Source organism: Struthio camelus, chromosome 1 (genome assembly GCF_040807025.1).
Source record: "Struthio camelus isolate bStrCam1 chromosome 1, bStrCam1.hap1, whole genome shotgun sequence".
NCBI lineage: Eukaryota > Metazoa > Chordata > Aves > Struthioniformes > Struthionidae > Struthio > Struthio camelus.
The window spans coordinates 148,697,346-148,719,317 of NC_090942.1; the positions used below are offsets into that span (position 1 = coordinate 148,697,346).

At 39.9% G+C, this 21,972-nt stretch overlaps 1 protein-coding gene across 12 annotated transcripts in view; it reads left to right on the forward strand.

Moving 5' to 3' along the window:
• Nucleotides 1-21,972, forward strand: part of SLC9A7 (solute carrier family 9 member A7) — an 89,629-nt gene that overhangs the window by 31,602 nt on the left and 36,055 nt on the right. For all 12 annotated transcript variants that reach the window (XR_011136918.1, XR_011136880.1, XR_011136924.1 and 9 more), the window contains exons 2-12: nt 4,640-4,839; nt 6,180-6,257; nt 6,956-7,032; nt 8,174-8,286; nt 9,634-9,739; nt 10,010-10,151; nt 12,904-13,009; nt 13,367-13,455; nt 13,572-13,685; nt 16,439-16,550; nt 17,674-17,827. Coding sequence is in view for 4 of the 12 variants with exons in the window: in XM_068923061.1 (XP_068779162.1) it covers nt 4,640-4,839; nt 6,180-6,257; nt 6,956-7,032; nt 8,174-8,286; nt 9,634-9,739; nt 10,010-10,151; nt 12,904-13,009; nt 13,367-13,455; nt 13,572-13,685; nt 16,439-16,550; nt 17,674-17,827 (1,291 nt within the window). In the remaining 8 variants the exon portion in view is untranslated. The remainder of the gene's footprint in view (nt 1-4,639; nt 4,840-6,179; nt 6,258-6,955; nt 7,033-8,173; nt 8,287-9,633; nt 9,740-10,009; nt 10,152-12,903; nt 13,010-13,366; nt 13,456-13,571; nt 13,686-16,438; nt 16,551-17,673; nt 17,828-21,972) is intronic.

The following is a 21,972-nucleotide window of genomic DNA, read 5'->3' on the forward strand; positions in this document are numbered from 1 at the left end:
TGAGGGGTGTGAATGTTTATAGGAAGGCGTATGAATCAGAATAATCTAGGTTGGAAGGGACCTCTGGAACTCATTGTGTCCAACCTTCTGCTCAAAGCAGATGAGGTTGCTCACGGCCATATTCAGGCAAGTTTTGGACATCTGCAAGGATGGAGGTTATAGCCTCTCTGAGTAGCATGTTCTGGTGTGTAACCACTTCATGTTTTGTGTCTGTGTGGGTTTTTAGTTTTATAATTTAAAAATTCCTATGTATGATCAGATTTTTCTGTCTTGCAATGTGTTTGTTGCCTCTAGTCCTAGTCACTGTGCACTTTTGCAAAGTCTGTCTCTCTTTTTTGTCTTGCAATTAGGTAGTTGTGTAAAGCAGTAAGATCTCTGCCTAGTCTCCTCCTCTTAAGACTGAATTGCAGTTAATATAGATTGTACTGCATACAGTTAAAACCTCAGTATTCAGTGCCTGTTTTTTTACAGGGAACATATGAAAGAAACAGTATCTGAACAGGCTTGAGTTATACACTGAGCTGTGTATATTAGAATGCATCTTCAGTTACTGAAAACTGGCTATTGAAGTGCTATGAAATCTCCGTTCTAATTCTTTAAAAAATGCTTGGAAAACCAAGGCAGAACTCAACTCTGACTGGAGAGATGCTAGCCTACGTGCTTTCTTGTCTAAAGACTTATTCTTACTTCAGTGACTTCTGTGCTCAGATAAACGAAGGTGAATATGCCCTTTTAAATGGCATGTTGTCGGATTGATTTTAACTTTATCCAAAGTCAGTTTTTTTATTAGCGCTAGTGATTCTCTAAATTAAAAAGTAAATAAAAAATATGCTTGTTCATGCTTTACTTCCAGCAAGATGTTCTTTGTGTACTAGTTGCATGATAAGCAGCGTGCAGGCAGGTTATTGGCCTAAAAGCTTGGTATAGAAGTTACACGTATGCAAGGCAGTAAGTACTAACTTTTGAGGTTATTCTTCCTGAGGCTCTCTGCTGTCAGTGCTGATGTAAACTTGCCCTTGCAACAGTTGGTGCAAACCAAGACTTTGAAAGCAAGACTATTCTCAAATTTTGAGGTATCTATAGCCCATGAGACAGTCTTGCAGTAAAAGGCAGCGCTAGATTAGCGGCTCTAGAGGTTTCTTTTTGAAGAGCTAAAATGGTCTGAAGTGTTCCAGACAAATATATGCTCTATTGATCCAAGTTCTTCATTAGTTCTTCCTCAGTGAGCCCTTGTGGTGAGGAAGTAACTTGGAAATTGTGCACTATTTCTTCTGTATCCATTCTTAGTCTCCAGCATCCCTTCCTCCCCCTCACCTCCATATAAAAGACAGTGCTGTACTGAATTTAGGCTTGTTTTAACATCCTCGAAATTGCTGCTAAAGTAAGACTAGAGTGGGTTGGTCCACTGGGTTGGTCCATCAAGCAATTCTAAGTCTATCTTTTTTTTTTTTTTCTTCCATTTTATTTTGAAGCTGCAACACTGACCTCCCAGAATTGGTTTAAGTCAAATATCTAGAGAGAATTTATAAAGGATGAACGCGTCTTCCTTTTAACACATAAGTGCCAGGGTAGAGCTTAGAAAGGCATCCTTTCTGAAGTTGTAAATCAGATTTCTCAATCTACCTCAAAACTGTTTAAGTTTTTTAATTGTTTGGATCCTCTAGGGGCTGAGTAAATTTATAATTTTTCTTAATGTTGCTTTATCAGGTGAGAACAGAATGTAGAAGCCATTCAGCAACTCCAGGAACTTCTTAGCATGTAAAGGACTTGATATTCAGTGAAAAAATGAAGATACTGCCATACAGTTTTCCTGGAAAGACTTCAAAGGTTTTTGGACAAATATGAATGGCTTCAGGCTTTCTGCAGCTCACTTCCTGATGTCAAATGTGCTTTGTTGACACATTTCATTGTAATGAGCAAAACCTATTATTTGAGGACTGTATGATAAATATAGCTGTATGCCTGTACCATTGTAAGATCAGGGAACTTTCCTCTCTTCTACCTCATCTCTTGAACTATCAGTTGCCTAGTTTTTGTGCTGATTAAGCTGGCCGTGGAACCGTGTGGCCTACTTGACCTCTTCTGCTTTCAAAGCTATTTCCGTTTGGGGCAAAACCCTATGTAGTTTTAGCTGCTTGTTTGCACTTTGCCTTGGCCTGCTGCCACTGCTTCTGATGACCTCCTACTGCCTCGGCACTTAACCACCTTGGGGAAAAGCAGTAGCTGCAGACCTTGGTCTCAGCTGTATGCTGCTGTTGTTATTTTGCTATGGTTGTGGTGGCTGGAATTGCAAGAGGGCAGCCAAACAGCAGGGGTTGGCCCTTCCCAAGTTGTGTGGTGCTCTATGCAATGGCTTTCATTTGGTATTTTATCAGTAGAAAGGGAATGAAAGACAGATGCTTCCCTGTAGCTGTGTTAAATGGGCCATGGTATACTGAGGGTTAAAATAGGTCTAAATTCAAACATTAAGTATCAGTTGTGAATTTAACTGGCGTATCTTCAAAACTTGTTTTGAAATAATTGGTATATTTTATTCTAGGAGGAAAATGTGTAAGTGGATTATATCCAGTCCTGTAGTAAGATAACATTCTGCTCTCCCTCTTGCAATAGCCACAGGGATTTTCCGTCTGCTTTTGTAATAAATTCATTGAATGAATGTCTTTTTGAGCCTAAGAACTATTGCATCTGTCACGATGTTCCCCTCTCAGGCCTTAATTTAGTAGCAGTCTAGACCTGGTTTTGTATGCTACCATTATGCATAATCAAATCTGTACAGTTTTCACTCTGGCTTCTGATTTACTACAGGATTTTTGGCTAATGTCAATTAGATCAGTTTTTAACACAGGAATCTTCCTGATGCATTCTGGAGTCCTAATTCTTTCTAGGCATGAGGAGAGTGGGGAGAACAAAGTTTTGGTGGTTGGTTTATGGAAAACATCTCCCGTCGTTCTTGGTTGTGCAAATGGCTTGAAGTTGGTAGGTTGTAATCTGTCATCTCGTACATAGCCGCATTTCTGTTGCATCCATTATGTGTAGTTGTAAAATGCCCTGGGATCATTAGAAAGCCTGTTTGTATAAAATTCTGTATCTAAATTGGCACTATTTGACAAATAGATCTCTCTCCTGTGTTTTCTTTGAGTATATACTTCTCTTCTAAATAAAATACATCTTTTAACCTTCTGATTATTCTTTACCCTTCTGATTACTTTTTAAGGATCTTGTTGTGACTACGTTTTCTTCATCCTAAAGAAAGCGGGACCAGAGGCTAACTGCTCAGTGGAGTGTCACAGCTGTTAGCTGCTTACCTTCTTTTGCTTTAAAACTGTTTTCTACTCTGAACTTAAAGATGATGAAGGGTGTTCTTTTGGTTGACCTTTTTTCTTACTGTTTGTTTACCCTTTAGACTATGCCTTAAAGATGAAAGGCTTTTTTGTTATCTCATTTGTTCCTCTGGTTATTATCTGCTGAACCTGATATACCATCTGGGGAAACAGATCTGTGGACGCACAGCGTGGGCCACAGAGAGCAAAACTAGCATTAGCTACGGACTTGTCAAGAAAAGCGTCATTTATTTTATTGACAAACCTCCGTCTTCACCCTGCAGTTGTTTGGAACTAGGATTTATCACAGATTGTTTAGGGGAATGGGGAGTCTTTAGTAAGTGGGTATCAGTTTGTTTATTTACCAGAGTAGGAACACTTTGTGCTTGTGTTCTTAAATGTGCTCTCTGTAGGACTGGAGTTCTGTTTGTAGTATGTTGTAAAAAGGCAATGCTCGCTTTAGGAGCTTTCTCCAGCCTCCTGGCATAGCACTTCTGTTAGCTTCCAGGTTTTTTTAAGCAAGCGCAAATGCTCATGCTTCTGATGCATCTTTCTCTGTCAGTGCTTTCTGGTTGGATTTTTTTTTTTTTTTGGGGGGGGGGGGGGGCTGGCTGTGTAGTTCTTTTTTTTTTTTTTTTTTTTAATTCCTGAATCTCATGTCTCATATGGTTGCTCATTTTGCCCTGTTTTATTTTTGTGAAATATGGAGAATGCTTGCAAAAGATATGCAGCTGACTCCTTGGTGTGTCATCTGAATTTAAATTCACTATATATGCACATAGGGGAAATCCTACAGCTAGTATTGTTTGCTTGCTTAGAATTGCTGAGCAAAAAAAGCTGTATCGCTGCTGCAGCTGTAAAATGCTATGGCAGAGAGTTTCAGTTAAGTTATGGTAATATATTTCTAGGAGTCATTGTTTTCTAGCAGTGGTATATCTACACAGTGTGGTAGTATATCTACACAGGTGTAGATTAAAAGTGAAATGTCTTTTATGTGTCTTAGTATTTAGCCTCAGGCACACCTCGGGGATTTGCACCTTAGAGGTGTAAATGAGTGTGAGGAAGAAGAGCCATGACATTGAATATTTTTTGTCACTTATAGGCAGGTGCCAAATTTTACAAATTAATCACTAGCTATAAGATGTTAAGGGCCTCTGTTTCTTTGTAGGAAACAGATATTAACAGCTCACTGCAAAATACATGTATGATGCACATCTGCTTGGAAGGTTTTTGCATTATACCTTAGGTGGTATTTGAAACTTGAAAGTAAGGTACAGGAGTGGCAAATCAGCCTTATGGATTTTTTAACTCTCTTCCAGGACTCATTGTTGGGGTAATTTTGAGATATGGGACTCCTTCTACCAGTGGCCATGATAAACCGTTCAGCTGCTCCCAGGAGAACCGGCCATTTACAACCCTGCTGGTCAATGTCAGTGGAAAGTTCTTTGAATATACCCTCAAAGGGGAAATAAGTCCTGGAAAGATCCACAATGTGGAGCAAAATGACATGTTGCGAAAGGTGAGGGTAGACAATTTCTTGTCAATGTGTACTGCCTGGCCGCGTATTTCTCCTGCTTTGTGCTTTTTATCTGTGCTTCCCTCCTGTCCTCCCAGTTGAATGTTAGGTGGCATTAAGTGTCTGTGTTTCTGATGGTAACAACATTTCAGGGCTTAATTCAGAAGCACCTTATGTATCATATCGCTGCTAGCAAAGCTCTGTGCCGTTGCCAGCGTGTGGTGCTTTCCCAGATTCTTTGATTGCTCTTTAAGACTTAATGGATGTTGCTAACATCTGTAGAATTCACTAAGATTAGCTGTATTAGAAAAAACAACCTGATACTTCCTTGTATAACATAATATAAGGAAAAATGAGCATTAATTGTTTTTAGTGGTTTCTTTCCTAGGATTTTTTAATCTCTTTATTTTCAGGAAGGAGTTATTGTTTTGCATCCTCATAGTCCACCAAATGAAGCAATCTGACATTGGGAATAGAATTCATCTGGCCAACTTTAGCTCAAATCTACTGTTCAGCTTCAATGGCAGGAATTAAACACCTTTGACATGTAGCAAAAGTAGACTTTGAGGTATAGGATTTGTGACTTTAGGATTGTAATCTTCTTCCTTCTGCTGACTTACAAAGAGAGCTGAGGTGACTGCATGTATACCTCTATCTGCTATAGACATCAGGAGTTAAATGAAATGAATCCCATTTGGGAAGTGAGTGTACATTTGTGTGCAGGTTTTCTAACCTGTGCTTAAACACTGGATGAAGAGGGCATAGCTAATCTCACATGTATGCAGGTCATCTGTTTGGATTTTAAATGTTGTGTTTGTCCCTTCCTCACTCTATGCTTTTTCATGGATATCTGCAGCTTCCACTGAGATACTTGCAAGTGATGGATGATCCCTCTTCTTGAAAACTCGTCTTATATCTGTGACTTCATTGGTTTATAATGACTATGCTAGTGGCTAGACTCACACAAAATACAAATAACATTTCATCTGCAAATTCATCTAATATCACGATCTGCCACAATAAGGGATATCTTCTCCAGCATCATTTCTATTAGATTTTTTTTCCCTTTAGAAAGGGATTGAGTCTTGCAACGGCTCCAGACAATCAGGGGTGATGGATGTAATGTTTGTTTTTCTAGTTGCTACTTACCGTGAAAATCTGCAGCTTTTTTCTTTTTCCTGCTGCCTGTGAGTAGACCTGGCTAGTATTTTGGAGGGGCAACCTAGCAAGTTGTTTGCTATTTCAACAAGCAAAAACCACAGTTTTCAAAAAATTGAGGAAAAAAAAAAAAAGAACAAATTGTATGTCTGTTTCTAATTCAGGTTTCACATTTAATTTTTTAGGTAACATTTGACCCAGAAGTTTTTTTCAACATTCTGTTACCGCCTATAATTTTTCATGCTGGTTATAGCCTCAAGAAGGTAAGTATAATCAGTTCCTGAGGAAAATATCCTTCTATTTTTAATGTGAGACTGCTGATCTATTCAGCAGTGCAATCTCCATTTCAACATGTCTTTTATGGCAGTAAGAAAAATCTCAGCTGGCTAGATCATATTTTTTTAAGAAAAAAATCTATTATTTCTTACTGCAAGTGCATTAAATTTTATTTCATCTTATTGATTTGTTTTCTTTTGAAACTTGCCCCTGGTTAGCATTAGCTGCATTTAAACTAAGGGATGTCTTGCCGTGAAATGTTCTGGTTCTTCCTGAATGTCCAAAATGGAATAAGTTACCCTGAGAGGTGGGCCCAGACCTGAATCCTGGTGGGAGTGTTTGAGTGGCCAGAAGGCCCAGATTGTGCTCTCACCTGAAGATATCATGATTACTGATGTGGGGCCAGCTTTTTCTTAGATTTGCAGCCAACTCTTGTATCTATTGTATAAACACCTGTTTGGAAAACTTCCTGACAATAAGCTCTGGTTAGGATTTAATACATGATTCAGATTTGCTTCATCCAATTTATTGAAGTTGGATAGAATTTACATTGCAGTAACTGAAACCTTCATCTGGAATGCTAGGGTCTTTCCGTGTATTTATGTAAGTGTAAAGTTGTGCTGTGTGTTTTTGAATGGGCGATATCACTTTTTTAAATGAGTATATAAATTTCTTTATTATGCAGAGACACTTTTTCAGGAATTTGGGCTCCATTTTGGCTTATGCCTTTTTAGGAACAGCAGTCTCTTGTTTTATCATTGGGTGAGTGAAATTTGTTATATCAGTTCCATTTTATATTAAAGTCTAAGTTGATAAAATAAATGTCGAGTCTTCCAGATTGCCTTCGCTTTGTGATTTATCTGTTAGATGATTTTATTGGTGTATTCTCCGGACACAAATTCATACTTAAATTTTGCTGAGTTTTATCGGACCTTTAAATAGTACTATGTCCATTTAAACAATATTGCCAAGTGTTAATCACTTGACAACTCCAGAGCACTGAAGAGCAGTATTCAATTTTTAATTATTTAGTCCAAAACCAAACCTCAGATTCTTATAACTTTCATCTAGATGTAGCTGCTACTTGTAATAGAATTGTAGCTATCAGCTTTTTAGAAATGTCCCTTTCAGCTCATATATATATATACATACATACATACCTGGACAGGTTCACAGAATAGTTGTGGTTGGAAGGGACCTGTGGAGATCATCTGATCCAACCCACCTGCTCAAGCAGGGTCACCTAGAGCAGATTGTTTGGGATTATCCGTATGAATATGTGTATATGTGCACGTTTTTATATACACACACACACGTGTGCACACACACATACACACGCACACGTATTTCATCTAAGATAACTAGTCGCAGTGGTTTACTTGCGTAAAATCATTTAAACTGCAAACATTATTGTGTATCTTTGGTGCAGGGGTATGCTGAAATACAGAAATCCTGAATTGCACAGGTGATCTTAGTTTGTTATTCATAGAATTTCAGAAAAGCAAAATACTTTAAAAACTGCCCTTAACCGCAGAGCTTTTTGTTGGTTTACTGTGTTGGGAGAAACAATACTGAGGGGAGTTTTAGGCAGGGAAGCAGTCCCTTCAGTGGAAGAAAGAAATAATCTGTAGATTATGTGTGCTAATAGTGTGAACAAATTACATGTTTTGCTTAAGGTTTTTTTTTTTTTATGGTATGCTGGATCATAGCTCACTCTTGATTCAGCTCGTACGGAAAAGAGGAAGATTTAATTTTGAGAGCTTAGGAGTTCAACTGTGGCTGTGTTCCACAGAGCTCTAGCATAACAAAGTCCACCTGAAATACGTTGCTTGTGGTTTTCATTTGCCTGTCTGAAATGCACCAACTTATTTGAAATGCGCTGTTTTATCCTCTTTCTCTTCAGGAATCTTATGTACGGTGTGGTGAAATTAATGAAGTTGGTGGGACAGCTGTCTGATAAATTCTACTATACAGACTGCCTCCTCTTTGGAGCGATAATATCTGCCACTGATCCAGGTAGTTTGCTGAGCAGTTTTTAATAGTGTTCCAAAATGATTCCGCTAATAGGATTGCTGGCTGTTTAGCACAAACATATTAACAGTACTTTTATTTTCAGTTATGTTATGTTAATCTCTCTGATCCTCTCTTTGAAATGCACACAAATTCTGGGTGTGGTGAAAGCTGTTCTCTGCCCGGTTGGTGCTGGCCTAATAAGATATGATGGTATGCTTGGGGATGAATGTAATTTTCCTGTTTAAATATTTTACTTATTTCAAATATTTTTTCATAATAGATTTTTTTAGTGTGCATCAAGTGTAAGACTGCAAATAGCTGACATTATTTCACTGTCTGGGTAGCAAGACTTCTGTAGCTATGTTGTTTAAGACATCAGATAATTCTTGAGCTGTATTTGGGGAGGGTAGCTTTTTTTTTTTCCCTCCCTTCAGATGAACTTCACGGTTTACAAATTTAAGCAGAAGAATGCTCTTGTGGCAAAGTAATTTGAACTTTTGGTAGAAAACCTAGTATCCTTCAAAGTGCTACAGGCTCACACAGATGTCTGTGCTTGACAAATCAATCCGGAGGGCTAGCGTGTATCAGTGTTGGGGGAAGGTAGTGGTGAGGTATGAAGCTTGACATTTAAAACAGGTTGTTTGACATCTTTAGGGTTGGTTTGCGCCTAAATGGGAAGTAGTCCCCATGGTTGAGCTGAGCTCTCAACAGCTGGTGGCTGCACACAGTTTTACCTTTGTGCAAAAAATTGCCATGTGATTTTTTTTTGAAACTCCTGTATAGCAACATCTTCAACATCATTGTCTTTCATTTCAGACTGAAGGGTTTTTGAAAGGACTGTTATAAATATTTAGCAGCCTTACCCTCCTCAAATTTCTGTATGAATGCACACTCCTGTGGCATAATGTGTGCTTTGATGAGCATTTAGGATTATTAGCACTATTTTACAGTGATTGAAATAATAAAATTATGTTAACGGTCCACACAGCCTTAAAAGTTAGCCGGAGGTGCACACAACTTTTTGTTCATTATCTTACATGGAACATGCTTTGCAGAAATTACCAGGGTTTCGGTAAAGGGCTGCCCTGTGCCCGTTGATCTTGGGGGCTTTCCTAGAGAAGCGATGTGCAGGTGGGAGCGCAACAGAGACGCTTTCTGTTAGTCATGTCTAATCTGTTTCCCGCTTTGATTTTGATCGTGTATTTCAGTTCCTAGGTTTTGTTGCCTTGGGTATACTGGAAAGCCTGCTCTGTCAGTTCGCACCGTAATCCTGAAGTCAGTCATTATGATATATATATGCATATAATATACATATATACACTTTTGTTTTGTTTTCTTTTCTTTCTGTAGTTACTGTGCTAGCAATATTTAATGAGCTGCATGCTGATGTTGATCTCTATGCCCTTCTGTTTGGGGAGAGTGTGCTGAATGACGCTGTTGCCATTGTATTATCTTCGTAAGTAGCTGCCTGAGTTTCTACTGTGAAATCACACAGTTATTCTATGTATTTGTCTAATTATTTTTCTGATAAATGTTATTTTAAATTTAAATTGAGATAATAAACATTACAAACCCTTGCCAAGATCCTTTATGCACACGAGCACCATAAAGAAAAATTTGCCTTGAGCATGAGGATGTCCCTTCTGTTATTCAGGCACTGCTATCACAGAATAAAACCTTTTGGATGCCATTTCTAACTTTTCACTGTGTAATTCTGTCTCTCTAGATCTATAGTTGCCTACCAGCCAACAGGTGAAAATACCCATGCTTTTGATGCAGCAGCATTTTTTAAGTCAGTTGGTGTTTTCCTGGGAATATTCAGTGGTTCTTTCATGATGGGAGCCGTGACAGGAGTTGTGACAGCTCTGATATCCTTTTTCATGTTTAGCCCTTCTGGACTAGATGGTACATTCAGGTCCTAGCAGGGCTGCCCTGTAGCAACGTAGACTCTAGCTTGTCCTAATCTGAGTGTGAAGATGTGATCAGTATTCATGTCACCTCTGTCTCTACTTATTCATGGTCCTTTGAAAAAATATGGAATACTTAGTTTGCAAATATGATGGAGATAATTTGCGTGGACTTTTTCTGGCTTTTAACAAGTTGTCTTGGCCATACTATCCGTGGCTGTTTTTATAGCAGTTTATAGCATTGTACCACTTTGTATTTTCTTTCTGAAGTAGAGAATCTGCTTGGCTGGAATGAAGTGAAGCAGAATGTGTGCCTAAGAAGTAAAGAAAATTGCCTTTTATTCTAATGTTCAAGTTAAGAAAATAAAAATCAGATTTGAAATAATTTAATTTGAAATAACACTTTAGTTTGGTCAATTATTATATGAAATAATAAAAGGATTTCTTTTCCTCACCTTTCTCTCACTCCCCTCCTCCTCCAAAATGAGGAGTGCAGGCTTTCATTTCAGATTTGAATTATATGTTTTGGTGCGGTTACTTACAATAACAGCAAGGGGAATGAAGAGTTTGATTCACAAAGTTGCCAGAAGAGAAGGCTAGAAATGAGGAATCGGTTTTAACGAGGGCCCTTTCCTACTTCCAGGAGAACAGGGTTCAATCTCTTCCTTTCCTGTGGAGTGACTGAAGTGGCAATTCAGTCAGTGCTGTTTACCTGTCTTGCTGTAAGGTACTCTGGGGTAAATTACTCTTTCTCTCCTTGAACATTGTGTTTCTCAAGGAATACACAAATGGCTGTGGAGTCAGGCACTGGGATAAACCTGCAGCCGGATAATCCGAGTACCCAGTAGGAACAACAATTAGAACCTATCTTCCAGTGAATGTATGTGGTACCACCAAGGTGGTACCAAAGCCTGTTTGCCAAAAAAAAACACCTCACAAATAAACAAAAAAGCAAGCCCAGCCATGACTGCATATCATCAAAAATTCTAGTGAGATGATTTTACGTGGAGAGGAGATTGCGTGAAGAGTAATAGTTGTTGAAATATCCTGAGTTATATTTCTGATGTAATGCCAACTTTTAGTTTTTAAGGATTATTTGGACTTCTTTTTCAATTCTACATTCTGAAAAAAATTATGTTGCAGCTTAAGTATGTTCTTGAGACCCCTTTCCCTCTGTTGAGTAGTTTAGAATAATGGTAAGAAATAGGTGTAGTGGGGAGGAGGTGGAGGTGCTTGGGATTGCTTTGTGCTAGGGAGGCTGTCACTGAAATGCAGCCAGCTGTATTCTCCTTCATTTGTGTGCCTATGATGTTAATCACTTGAGGCCTGTTGTAAACACCATATGCTGTGGTAGAGCCCACAGGAGAGAAAGTTTCCACCCGGTCTTCTGGGCTGCCTGAACACTTCTTGCAAGAGGCAGCAAAGGGTACTATGAGCCCCAGACCTCCCAGAACCTGCAAATTTACTTGTGAAAGTAGTGCTGCTTATCACCTTTGCCATCCCTTTTGCCTGTGCTGCCATTAGTTTTCATTTGTGTAATGCTGCAAAGAGCCCAGGATGCAGCTGTGTTGGTGGGTGGAGAATGCTGGTGGGTGATGGTGCAGCCCTGTGTGTGATAGGTGTCTATCGAGGTACTGGTTGCCTTCAGGTGGGGAAGGGGAAAGTGCTGCCTGCTTTGCTGTTTCAAGTGTCCTGGCTGTTCTCGTGCTGCCCTCCTGCTTGGATTTCACAGAAGGTGGTGATAGTTACCAGCCTTCAGAAAGATGGGGGATCTCTCTACCGCTCCTGTCAGCCCATGTTTTCTTCCTGTATCTCTTACTAGAGATGTGTGTCGCTTATCTCTTACTAGAGATGTGTGTTGCTGTCTGCACTTCAGATATCATGAACTGTACGGTGTTCATCTGCTGCCAGAGTAGTGACGGGTGGGGACAGGGGAATAGGTGACCATGAATATGTGACCAACTCTCCTGTAGTATGTGGAGAGCTATATTTATTGAAGTTTGTTTCACTTTTTCAGTAGCTATATGAAATGGTAAATCGGTGTTTCTTTGGTGACATCATTCAAGTTTACACTCCTCTGGAGGATGAACTTGTTTTCTCTTCCCTTTGAAAGACTCAGCTGTTGTGGTTGAGCTGGCTCTTTCTTTAAAGCACAGGGAGAGGAAATACATTTTGTTGTAGGCAGGATTTCTGTTCTACCTCAAAAGTACAAAAGTAGCCATACTTGCTGAAAAATGACTTGTCAACAAATCTGAACAGAACAATTCTGATAAATCTACTTCATTTTAGAGTTCCTGCAGTCAAGAACTGCACTGTAAACTAAAAATTTCTGAATTCTGTATTTTATGCTTTATTTAAAAAAAAAAAAAAAAAGGGGGGGGGGAAGGGCTTTAAAAGCAACATCTGAAAGGAAGATCAAGTATACATCCCTTCGCTACTGGAACTTTGCAGGCAGATGTGGCATAGAGCAAGGTATCTTAGTTGAAAGAGGTGGAAATATCTAAAACAGGCAACTCCTGCAAGGGGAAACATTACGCTTAGTTTCTCCGTTCTGAAGTTTGTCTTGGTATAATGGAATTGACATTTTTCAGCACTAAGTGTCTTGTTCTCAGACTAGCATTGGTTGTTAGTGCATATAAAGGCTTTTTATGAATGTTAGGTACAGAGAAGCCAAAGACACATGTGTGTTTGATCCCTTAACCAATGTCTTAACGTGACCAAGTTTACTAAGTTGCACTGCTTCCCCCTGCTGGAAACGGCTCTCTTCTTCTTGATGTCCTGGAGCACTTTCTTGCTAGCAGAAGCTTGCGGATTTACTGGTGAGTTATTGAGATTCAAGCACGCATGGATAAAACTCCTGTCTATCTTAGCCATTTTAAATTTGCTCTTCAAAACTTTCCTATGAGAAACATGATGTAAGTGGTTTGGGCTTTTTCATGTTTAGTACAATGCCATCTAAGGCAGAGCTCACTGTATAATGACAGCATTTAAAAACATCACTGATTTGTTTCAAAACCCCCCAAAACCTGGAATATGACTCACTTAAAACTGAGGTTCATAAAAATCTCAAGATTAAGGATGCTGTATAAATTTAATAGAATTTGAGAAGGGAGATGAGCATGGTGTTGAGCTAACATGGTAAACAGACTGATTTTTACATGTAATTATGGTCACAGGTGTGGTAGCTGTCCTCTTCTGTGGAATTACCCAGGCACATTATACATACAATAACTTGTCAGTTGAATCAAGAAGTCGCACTAAACAGGTAAGACATTGCCATTTACCTTTTCTGTAGTGTACCGTTGTAATATTCTGTGTATTATTGTTTTTGAAAAACGTCTTTATTGCTTGACCTTTAACATGAGACTGTTTTCTCCCTAGCTCTTTGAGGTATTGCACTTCCTGGCTGAGAACTTCATATTTTCGTATATGGGTTTGGCACTGTTTACTTTCCAGAAACACATATTCAGCCCAGTTTTCATCATTGGAGCTTTTGTATCCTTTCTCGCTTTGTGTGAGGTTTCTTTATTATCCTGAAATATATGTGCCTGAAAATCTGTGGTATCTGCTAGCCTTAACAATTTAAAGTGTGGTGGTTGACTTTAATTTGTGTGTGATACATTGCAGGCACAAGAATTCTGAGAACAGTCTTTGGTTACTCCTTATATCAAAGCCATTAAGGCTTCCATGCCACAAAATTGGCTCTGCAACAGAGCAAGTGCTGAAAGCCATGTAAATTAAGTATATATCTAAAAGAATATGCTTGGCTCCTTGTAATCGCAGCAGTGCAACTTTTGACATTGGATTTTAAAATCCTCTTCCTAGTTAGGAAACCTCAGTATTGCCAGGAGGGAAAGGCGACATTCTGTGTTGCGCTTCTGTCAGCACAGGCGAACTGAGTTACCTTCTTGGGAAGGATTGAGCACCTGCTACTCAGATATGAAGAAAAATTTAATCTAAAGGTAAAAACTGAGGTACCATGATGCCAGGGAATTCTTTATGAAGGGCAGTGACTCGCCAAGGCAGTGTGAAATGAGCTGTTTTCTGTGGGGTTTTTTTGTTTAATCTTCTGCCTATTTTCTCCTAGGATGTGAGGGATTTATTAATGGTCTTCAGGACTCTGATTTTTTTTTTTTTTTTTTAAACTGTTCCTCTCCCATCCCAAATGCACACCTCGCTCACCTGGAAAAATTACAGCAGATTAATCTGAGAGGCTCTGTATATGGAGTGGAAGAGAATGGGGGAAGGAAACAGAGATAGAGAGAGAGTGGACTTCTGCATATCATGATGGGGCATGGATGTGTGTCCAGATTTGGTTGCCTTACAGTGAACCTAAATCAAATACTAATCCATGTTTTTGTGGGAAAGAGCTCAAAAAGTCTTATTTTCCAGACCAAGGAAGTATATTACATTGTACAGATTAAGCACATATAGCAGTATGGGTAAGTCAAAATGAAATTATTTTTTTCTGGACTCCTGATTTACTTAAGCGAGGAATCTTCCTTATTACAGACTGTTTTCTCCCTCCTCCAATGTACAGAACGTGCTTGAATTTGGCAAGTTTTGTGAAAGCAAAGCAGTGTCTTTTAAGGAGGATTTATATGGTTCCAATTGATTTAAAGATATATAGGGTATTATAGCTCACTGACCTTGGAACATATATTACAATAAAATTCCTTTTATTCTTGACAACAATTTCCTAAAATCATAGCTGTTTTATCACCCTCCTCTTTCCCACAGTCTTTACTCTGAAGATGTTGACAGCACAGGTAAAAGCATTGTGTGATTTTTTTTTTTTTTTAGTTTGTACAAATTGAGTAATAGCTTCAGTGAATTTTCTGAATCAGAGCCTCTAAAATTTATCAGGATAGATAATAAGGTAGAAATGAGAATATGACCTTCTAGATTTCCTTCTCCCAGCTTTTCCCCAGTGCGCAATCTTTGCTATGACCTCTGTCCTCTCTCAGATCATGCTATGTGTCTTGGTTTTATTTTCAGTATTTGTTTTGTTCCTTTCTCTTCCTCCCTGCCTTTATTACACTTTTCCCATCTTTTTTCTCCCACGATGCTTAACGCTCTTTGCCACCTCTTGTTATGAGAAAAGCAGTTGTTACTAGCACTCATGTTTCGCTGCAGTAATCGCTTTCTCCATTTGAAGTGACACCCAGAGGCATTGCTAACTGTTGAAAGAACAAGGTTTGTAGTCATTCTCCCCACATACTTAAATTGACCACAATTGCTTATGATGTGTGGGTTTTGCAGTCCCCAAAATGACTGCTGTGAAAGTTATTCGGAATAATTACATGAAGCTTTCTGTAAAAACAGAAATAATCAAAATTCTGATTTCTTGGAGACATAATTCCCTGCCAGAGGCATTGTTACTTTGGTATTCAGCTATGGCAAGAACCCTAAAGTGTCTAGAGTTCTTCCGTAGTTTTGTTTCTCTTCCATAGGAGAGTTGCTTTGTTCTTCTAATGTTGTTATCGCAGTAGCAAATAGTGTTTGGTTTTTTTTTTTTTTCCATTGTGCTGGTGTTTTATAGGATTTCAGTACATTGCTCTACTTTGTCCCAAAGTATTCCTTACTTGATAGAGGAAATATTCAGCCTTCTAGTTATTCACTGGAGCCACTGGGTGCTTTATACCACAGTAAGGGAGGGAAAGAGCTTACCACTTGCCATTGTCGCCTGAAAAACTTTTTTACTACTCTTCTGGAACCTCATTCTAGTGTTGACAAACGTCTTTGGATTTTTTTCTTCTCGTTAGTTGTTCTGAATTCTCAAGTGCTTGCCAATCAGTGGGAGACTTTGCCTCTGCAGCAGCTGCAAAGAAATGGCTGCTTGCTGGTCTTTTTCTTCATACTTAAACCTATGTTGGCTTGCCTTCTACATGCTAGGCTGTGTTTTCATTAGTCTGAAACGCACAATCTAACGTTGGTGGTGACAGTTGTTTGAAGTGTGACTTTAAAAGTAAAGTCTTCACTTGTACATTGGATAACTTTAATACTAGGTATAATGTCAGTGTGCATTAAATAGCTTGGTTATATTAGTTGTTAACATTTGCATTCCGTACAATGAGTTGTGTATGTACATAGTTGGTGAAAATTTGTTTTTATGTAAGCAGGAATAACATGAACACTTGATATTGTTTTGTAACCTCCTCATTAAAACAGAAATTTTATATTAGAGCCAAGTATCCAAGACTCTGTTCTTCAGGAAAACGAGATCCTTAACCCTCAGCTATGAACAGGTTGCAATCTTTCTCGGCAGAGCTGCACACATCTACCCTCTCTCCTTCTTATTGAATCTAGGCAGAAGGCATAAGATTAGCTGGAACTTTCAGCATATGATGATGTTTTCAGGTAAAAACCAAAATACTTGCTAATGCAAAAATTTTTTAAATCATAAGAGGGTGGGTTTGGTTTCTTTTTTTAATAATTCACATGTGTATTTCCTGACTAGAAGACTTGTAACTGTTGCAGCATGTCTGTAGCCTGCCCTCAGGTATTTTTCAGCCTTTGCAGAAAGTGTCTTGTCTGAGAAGAGTTGAAATCTTGGAATGCCAGGTTCTGGTAGCAAGCAGTCACCTCAAATTGTGAGCAGAATATTTTCATTTGAAGTGCTAGGCATCTCAAGGATGAATGGGGGAACTGGGACGCATCTCTTCCAGAAAGTTTATTTCTGGATGAGCTGATACATGTGTTGTGCAGAAGCAGGTATCTGCCAAGGTAATCTAGGTATATTTATGAGTGCACTCTCCCACTTAGCTGGAGAAAATAAGATATTTGACTAAGAATTCCTTTACTACTTCTATCACATAGATAGCTCTTAAAGTTTCTGTCATTTAGAGCAAATCATGGATTGTGTGTCTGTGTGCATGTGCCTTTTCTTTCCCTAGTACAGAGATACATAGATGCCCTTGCTGGTAGAGCTTCATAATCCGGGGAGTATATTCTGTCTGTGAGCATGTTGTTACCAGGAATACTTTTCCAGCTGATAGTTATTTCCTGTCAAGCATTCATGCCTGAGTTACAGAAACAAAGGGAAATGTTTGCATTTTCATTTAAATTCAGGGAGCATTTTGATTTCCAAGATACGTTTTGCTGTTGTCCAAAACCCGTTTGTTTCAGCTTTAGCTTCTGGCAATACTTGCTGCTTTTTGTAGCACTTGCAGATTCTAAAAATTACAGGAAAAATACCAGGGCGAAGAGTGGAAATTATGAAGGAACTTGTTTTGTATCTAAATTGTTCAGGGTGGTAGATACCTGTTTCCCTGAGCTACAGGAGAACGATCTAGAAAAGCGTAAGGTAAGCCTGCTGACTGAACTTCTGCAAAGGAAAACTTGCCCAAGAATAACCTGAGACCAGTGCTTTCTGATCATCACTTTGTGTCCATGTGGCAAGGAAGGGAGCAAGGAAAAATGCTGTGTTACAATGAGGCTCAGATGTACTTCTGAAGCTCTCCAATTTCATTCTCTTGCATAGGTCTCAGGGGAGCTATGGCATTTGCTCTGGCCATACGAGATACTGCTACTTACTCGCATCAAATGATGTTCTCAACAACTCTCCTTATCGTCTTTTTCACTGTCTGGATTGTCGGTGGAGGCACAACTCCCATGCTCTCATGGCTGAACATCAGGTCGGTATGCAACTGCATGCTGAGGAAACTTCGCTTTTCAAATGGCAGCTGTGCTAGGCAGGAATAGTCTTGCAGAACTTGTTTGAGGCTTGCTTAGAGGTGTTCTAGGTAGTTAGAACATTGTTATATAAAGGAAGGGGATAGTGCAAGCTGGTGAAGAAAACGCACAAGATATTACTGAAATTCAGCCTAAAGCTCTTTGGTGCTATGTGAGTAGGGATCTTGGTTCTTGTCAGCCCAGCAGGATATGGAATAGTATTGCCTGATGCAGCAGCCCCTATATTGAAAAGAAAGAATTAGCCTATCCAGTCTCATATCCAGCCTCTTTTCCTATTATACTAAGACATTTCCCTGTCTTCTAGCTCCTGGTAATGATCCTGCTCTGTTTTCCAAGTTATTGGGAGTCTTTAGTGGGTGGTGCTAAATTGGATGTAGATGTACTTGAAGCATATATCCAAATAAACTTGAAGTTATCCAAACAACTGGGATAACTGGGATCCTGCTAGTCTTCTGGGTGTTTCCTCTGTTTTCAGGAGACCTAGGGAAATGGTAAGCAGTGTGATGATTATAGCTGTTTCCTCTGTAAGTTCTGGCTAATACTTGGGTACTTTAGGGCTGTAAGCATATGCATGCTTCAGGATACTTACCTGCAAAAGTGCTAGAGTTGTGAAATCAGTCTGTTGTTAAAGAGCGCATACGTTACCGTTCTGTGGTGGTTTTAGCAGTTGAGTGGCAGGGGGACAGAGTAAATAGTGGAATTAAAACAAAACACACTGTACCAAACCCTCCAGTGTATTTTACATGTGTAAATTATGTATAATCTTTGGCACATGAAAGCTTACTTTGTCTTACATTCTGGCTGTGCTCAGCAGAATTTATTTCCCACTGTCTCGCGGTAGGATAGGAAAAAACCTTAGAAGGTATAAGCAGTTTCAGTGTTAGGAAGAGTTGACAATTTTAATGACTGTTGCTGCTTTCAGAAAACTTTTGTGAACTACTTGGCAATAGGTACTTTCTAGGCTGAAAAATAGAATGGATAGGATTCCCAGGAATATTTGGAAACTCTTGTTATTGAAGTCAGCTAAAGCCAAACTACCAGATCTGACGATGTCAGCAGGAATCTTGGAGCTATATGTTGGGATGGGCTTACCAAAAACTATGATATGTCATTGTGACTGGCTGACATCTCGTTAAAAGAAAATGCACTCAGGAAGAGCTGAACCACTCTATGCCAAGCAGACGACATTCGTTGCAACCTGTGTCACGTGCCTCCATCCTGAAACAGGCATTACAGCAGTGATTACATCATCTCAACTCTATATTAAACAGTGCCCATTGGATGTGCTCTTGAGAAATCCTGATTTTTTTTTTTTGTGCTGAATCAATCCATTTCTGTCTTTAAATGCAAGTTCCAGATGTTTGGCTGGTATACCAGAAAGACGCATCACTTCCATTTATTTAGGATCTCCGAAGGTCATATTGCTAACAACAGGTTATGCAACCACCTAGTCTTTAAGTCAGCAAGAAAACAACTCCAGTGCAGCTGTGTCATTAAGGATCATGAGATACCTCGTGATAATGATATTTCTAGGCCCAACCTGATTGATTCCTGTTCCCATGTGAGGGCTGCATAATGACTTTAGCAAGATACCTGGAATAGGTACCATGTGTACCTTCCCAATAGGCATCTTTGGCAACAAAAGCACATTTCTGGCTGATAGTGGTATGAAAGGAAAACTGTACTAATACACCTCACCGAGCAGGGCAGGTACAGTGTCTGCTTAACTAGTAGTGTTCAAAGACTGCTTGAGACGGAGGACTGCTGTTCAAGGACTGCTTCCCTGCACACAAGGGAACAGGAGCTAAGTTCTGGTAAGGGTAAGCAGGATGCAGATGAGAACATTTTTTTGCAGTCTTCTCACAGTGTGATTGAGCGGTATGTGCCAAGATCTGCCTGCAGCCTTTGTGATAGCTGACGTGAGGATATCTGTTGTCTGCCTTTGGCTTCAGTGGATTCCAAAGCATCTTCTGAAGCTTGCCTGCAATCAGGTTGACAAAACTGAGTCTAAGAGATCTCATCGTGGATGCTGGCATTCTGGGCTTTCTGCTCTTCTTCCTATGCGTTTTCTGTTGAGGGAGCATAGCTGGGCATTTCCCAGCTTGTCATCAAGTAAGGGACAGGATATAAAAAATGGAGCTCCTGAGAGCGGTCAGCTATCCCCGCTTCCATAGGTTCCTCCTTCAGCTGTCAGCAGTATGACAAGACTGAATGCCAGAAGGTGGCCCAGCTTCTTGCCGGGTAGAAACTACCGGAAATGCTACCCTGTTGTAAGCCTGCTGAAACCTTCTGTGAATTGAGAATGGATTGTGCCTCTATGGTTGAAGTGACAGCTTTTTCTGTGGTCTAGATCAGGAAACAGTTTGCAAAGGCATCTAATAAGATGCCATTACTTCTTTAAAAGGACCAGTCTGGCACAATAATGAGACTTTATGAGCCTGGCTGATGAGTTGCCCCTGAAGAGAGGGAGGGATAACACCGTGTTCATTCCAGGTTTGCCCTTTGTAAAAGTTCCACTTGCAAGAATCAGTTTGCGCAAGGAGGGAGAATAGCTGGAAACACTGACTAGCACTATGATACCATTCCTGGAGTAGCTGCCAGAAGACAGTTGGCTGAAACATGATTTTGAGTGTTTAGCTGTAGTTTTTTGGAGGTGTACCCACCCTTGCTAGCAGGTAGTATTTTTAACTTTCATTTCTGTTTGGCATTGTTGACAGGAAAGAAACAGTTAACTTCCATATTAAGGGAAGGATAGCTTGTGAACCAGGGAATTCCACACAGAAAGTGTTTTAGGGAACTGCATGGGCTGTCCACAGCTGCCTTGATAGGCCCTGCTTCATTAATTACTGAGACTGCACTTTTTCTTCTAAGAGACCATGTGAAATCAGATTTGTGCCAGGAGGTGGCAGCCATGTGTAGCTGATAAAGAATTGGAAACATAGTGCTGATAAACTGTCATCTGTTGTGATATAACCCTCCCTACAGGAAAGCAAGAGCTATCTGACCTTAGAGACTTAACAAAGGGACAGATGAATTTGCAGCTGAAATTTAGAAATGTGCTGTCTTTTCCGTCCCTTTTTACCCAGTGTGACAGCCAAAAGGAGCTGAAGGTGTTCTTCAGTCCCAGTGCCTCCCTCAGCAGTGCTGAGACATAGTCCTGAGGCCGTACGGTAGGGAGCTTGTCTCTGGCATGGCTTTGCCTGTATGGATGCTGTGTGAGCCCCTGGCACTTACCCATTAGATTGGATTGCAAGAGGCTGGAATTAAGTTGTGCTCGCGTGCATGATTGTTTATCAGAAAAGATATTAAAAGATAAAAAACTTTTCTAGGTTAAGTGAATGAAGGGAAATAGGAAACTAGTGCCCCTTGTGTGTCGGACTTAAATGTCAGGAGTTGTGTGGACTCAAATTTTCTCTGTCCTGATTGACTTCAGCCTTCACGGGAGAAGAGTGGAAAGCAAAGTCCTCGTGAGGTGGCTGGTCTTGCTTCAAAATCTAGGTGAGGAGAAGCAGAGGGCCTGCTTTAATAGAGAGCTGGCTGAGCTGACTGACCCTTGGACTGGTTTAATGTGCAGATTTGTTGCTCAGCAGAGCAGAGGTGCTGTAACCCTGCAGGTACTGCTCTCCTGTCTGTCTGTTAGTGGGGTTTCTGGGTGGCCCGTTTCATAGTTTGTGGGCTGCAATGAGCTGAGCTCCTTTCCTGGGAACTGCAGGTGCCTGTCTGTTGTAGTGGGTATGTCAGGGAACTGAAGGAAGGCATAAACAACAAGGGGTCTTACTTAAGACTTTGTGACTGCACAGTTTAAGTAGAACACTATCAGCAAGCTGCCTCTGGCCAAGCCTGTCAGGCTGATTTGGCACCTTTACAGTCATGAGGAGATGGCTGTGGGAATACAGGGTTATGGGGCAATACTTATAGAAGGAGCCAGGGTAGCTTTGCTGTGACTCAGAGTCAAAGGAACACGCCTACTGCCGCACAATTAACTGTGGATGGCAGTTGGGGTGCATGCTTTGTTTTTTACTTCTGAAGATCCCTTCTCTCCAGTGATGTGAAATATATTTTAAAAACAGAAAAGTAGGTCAAGGAG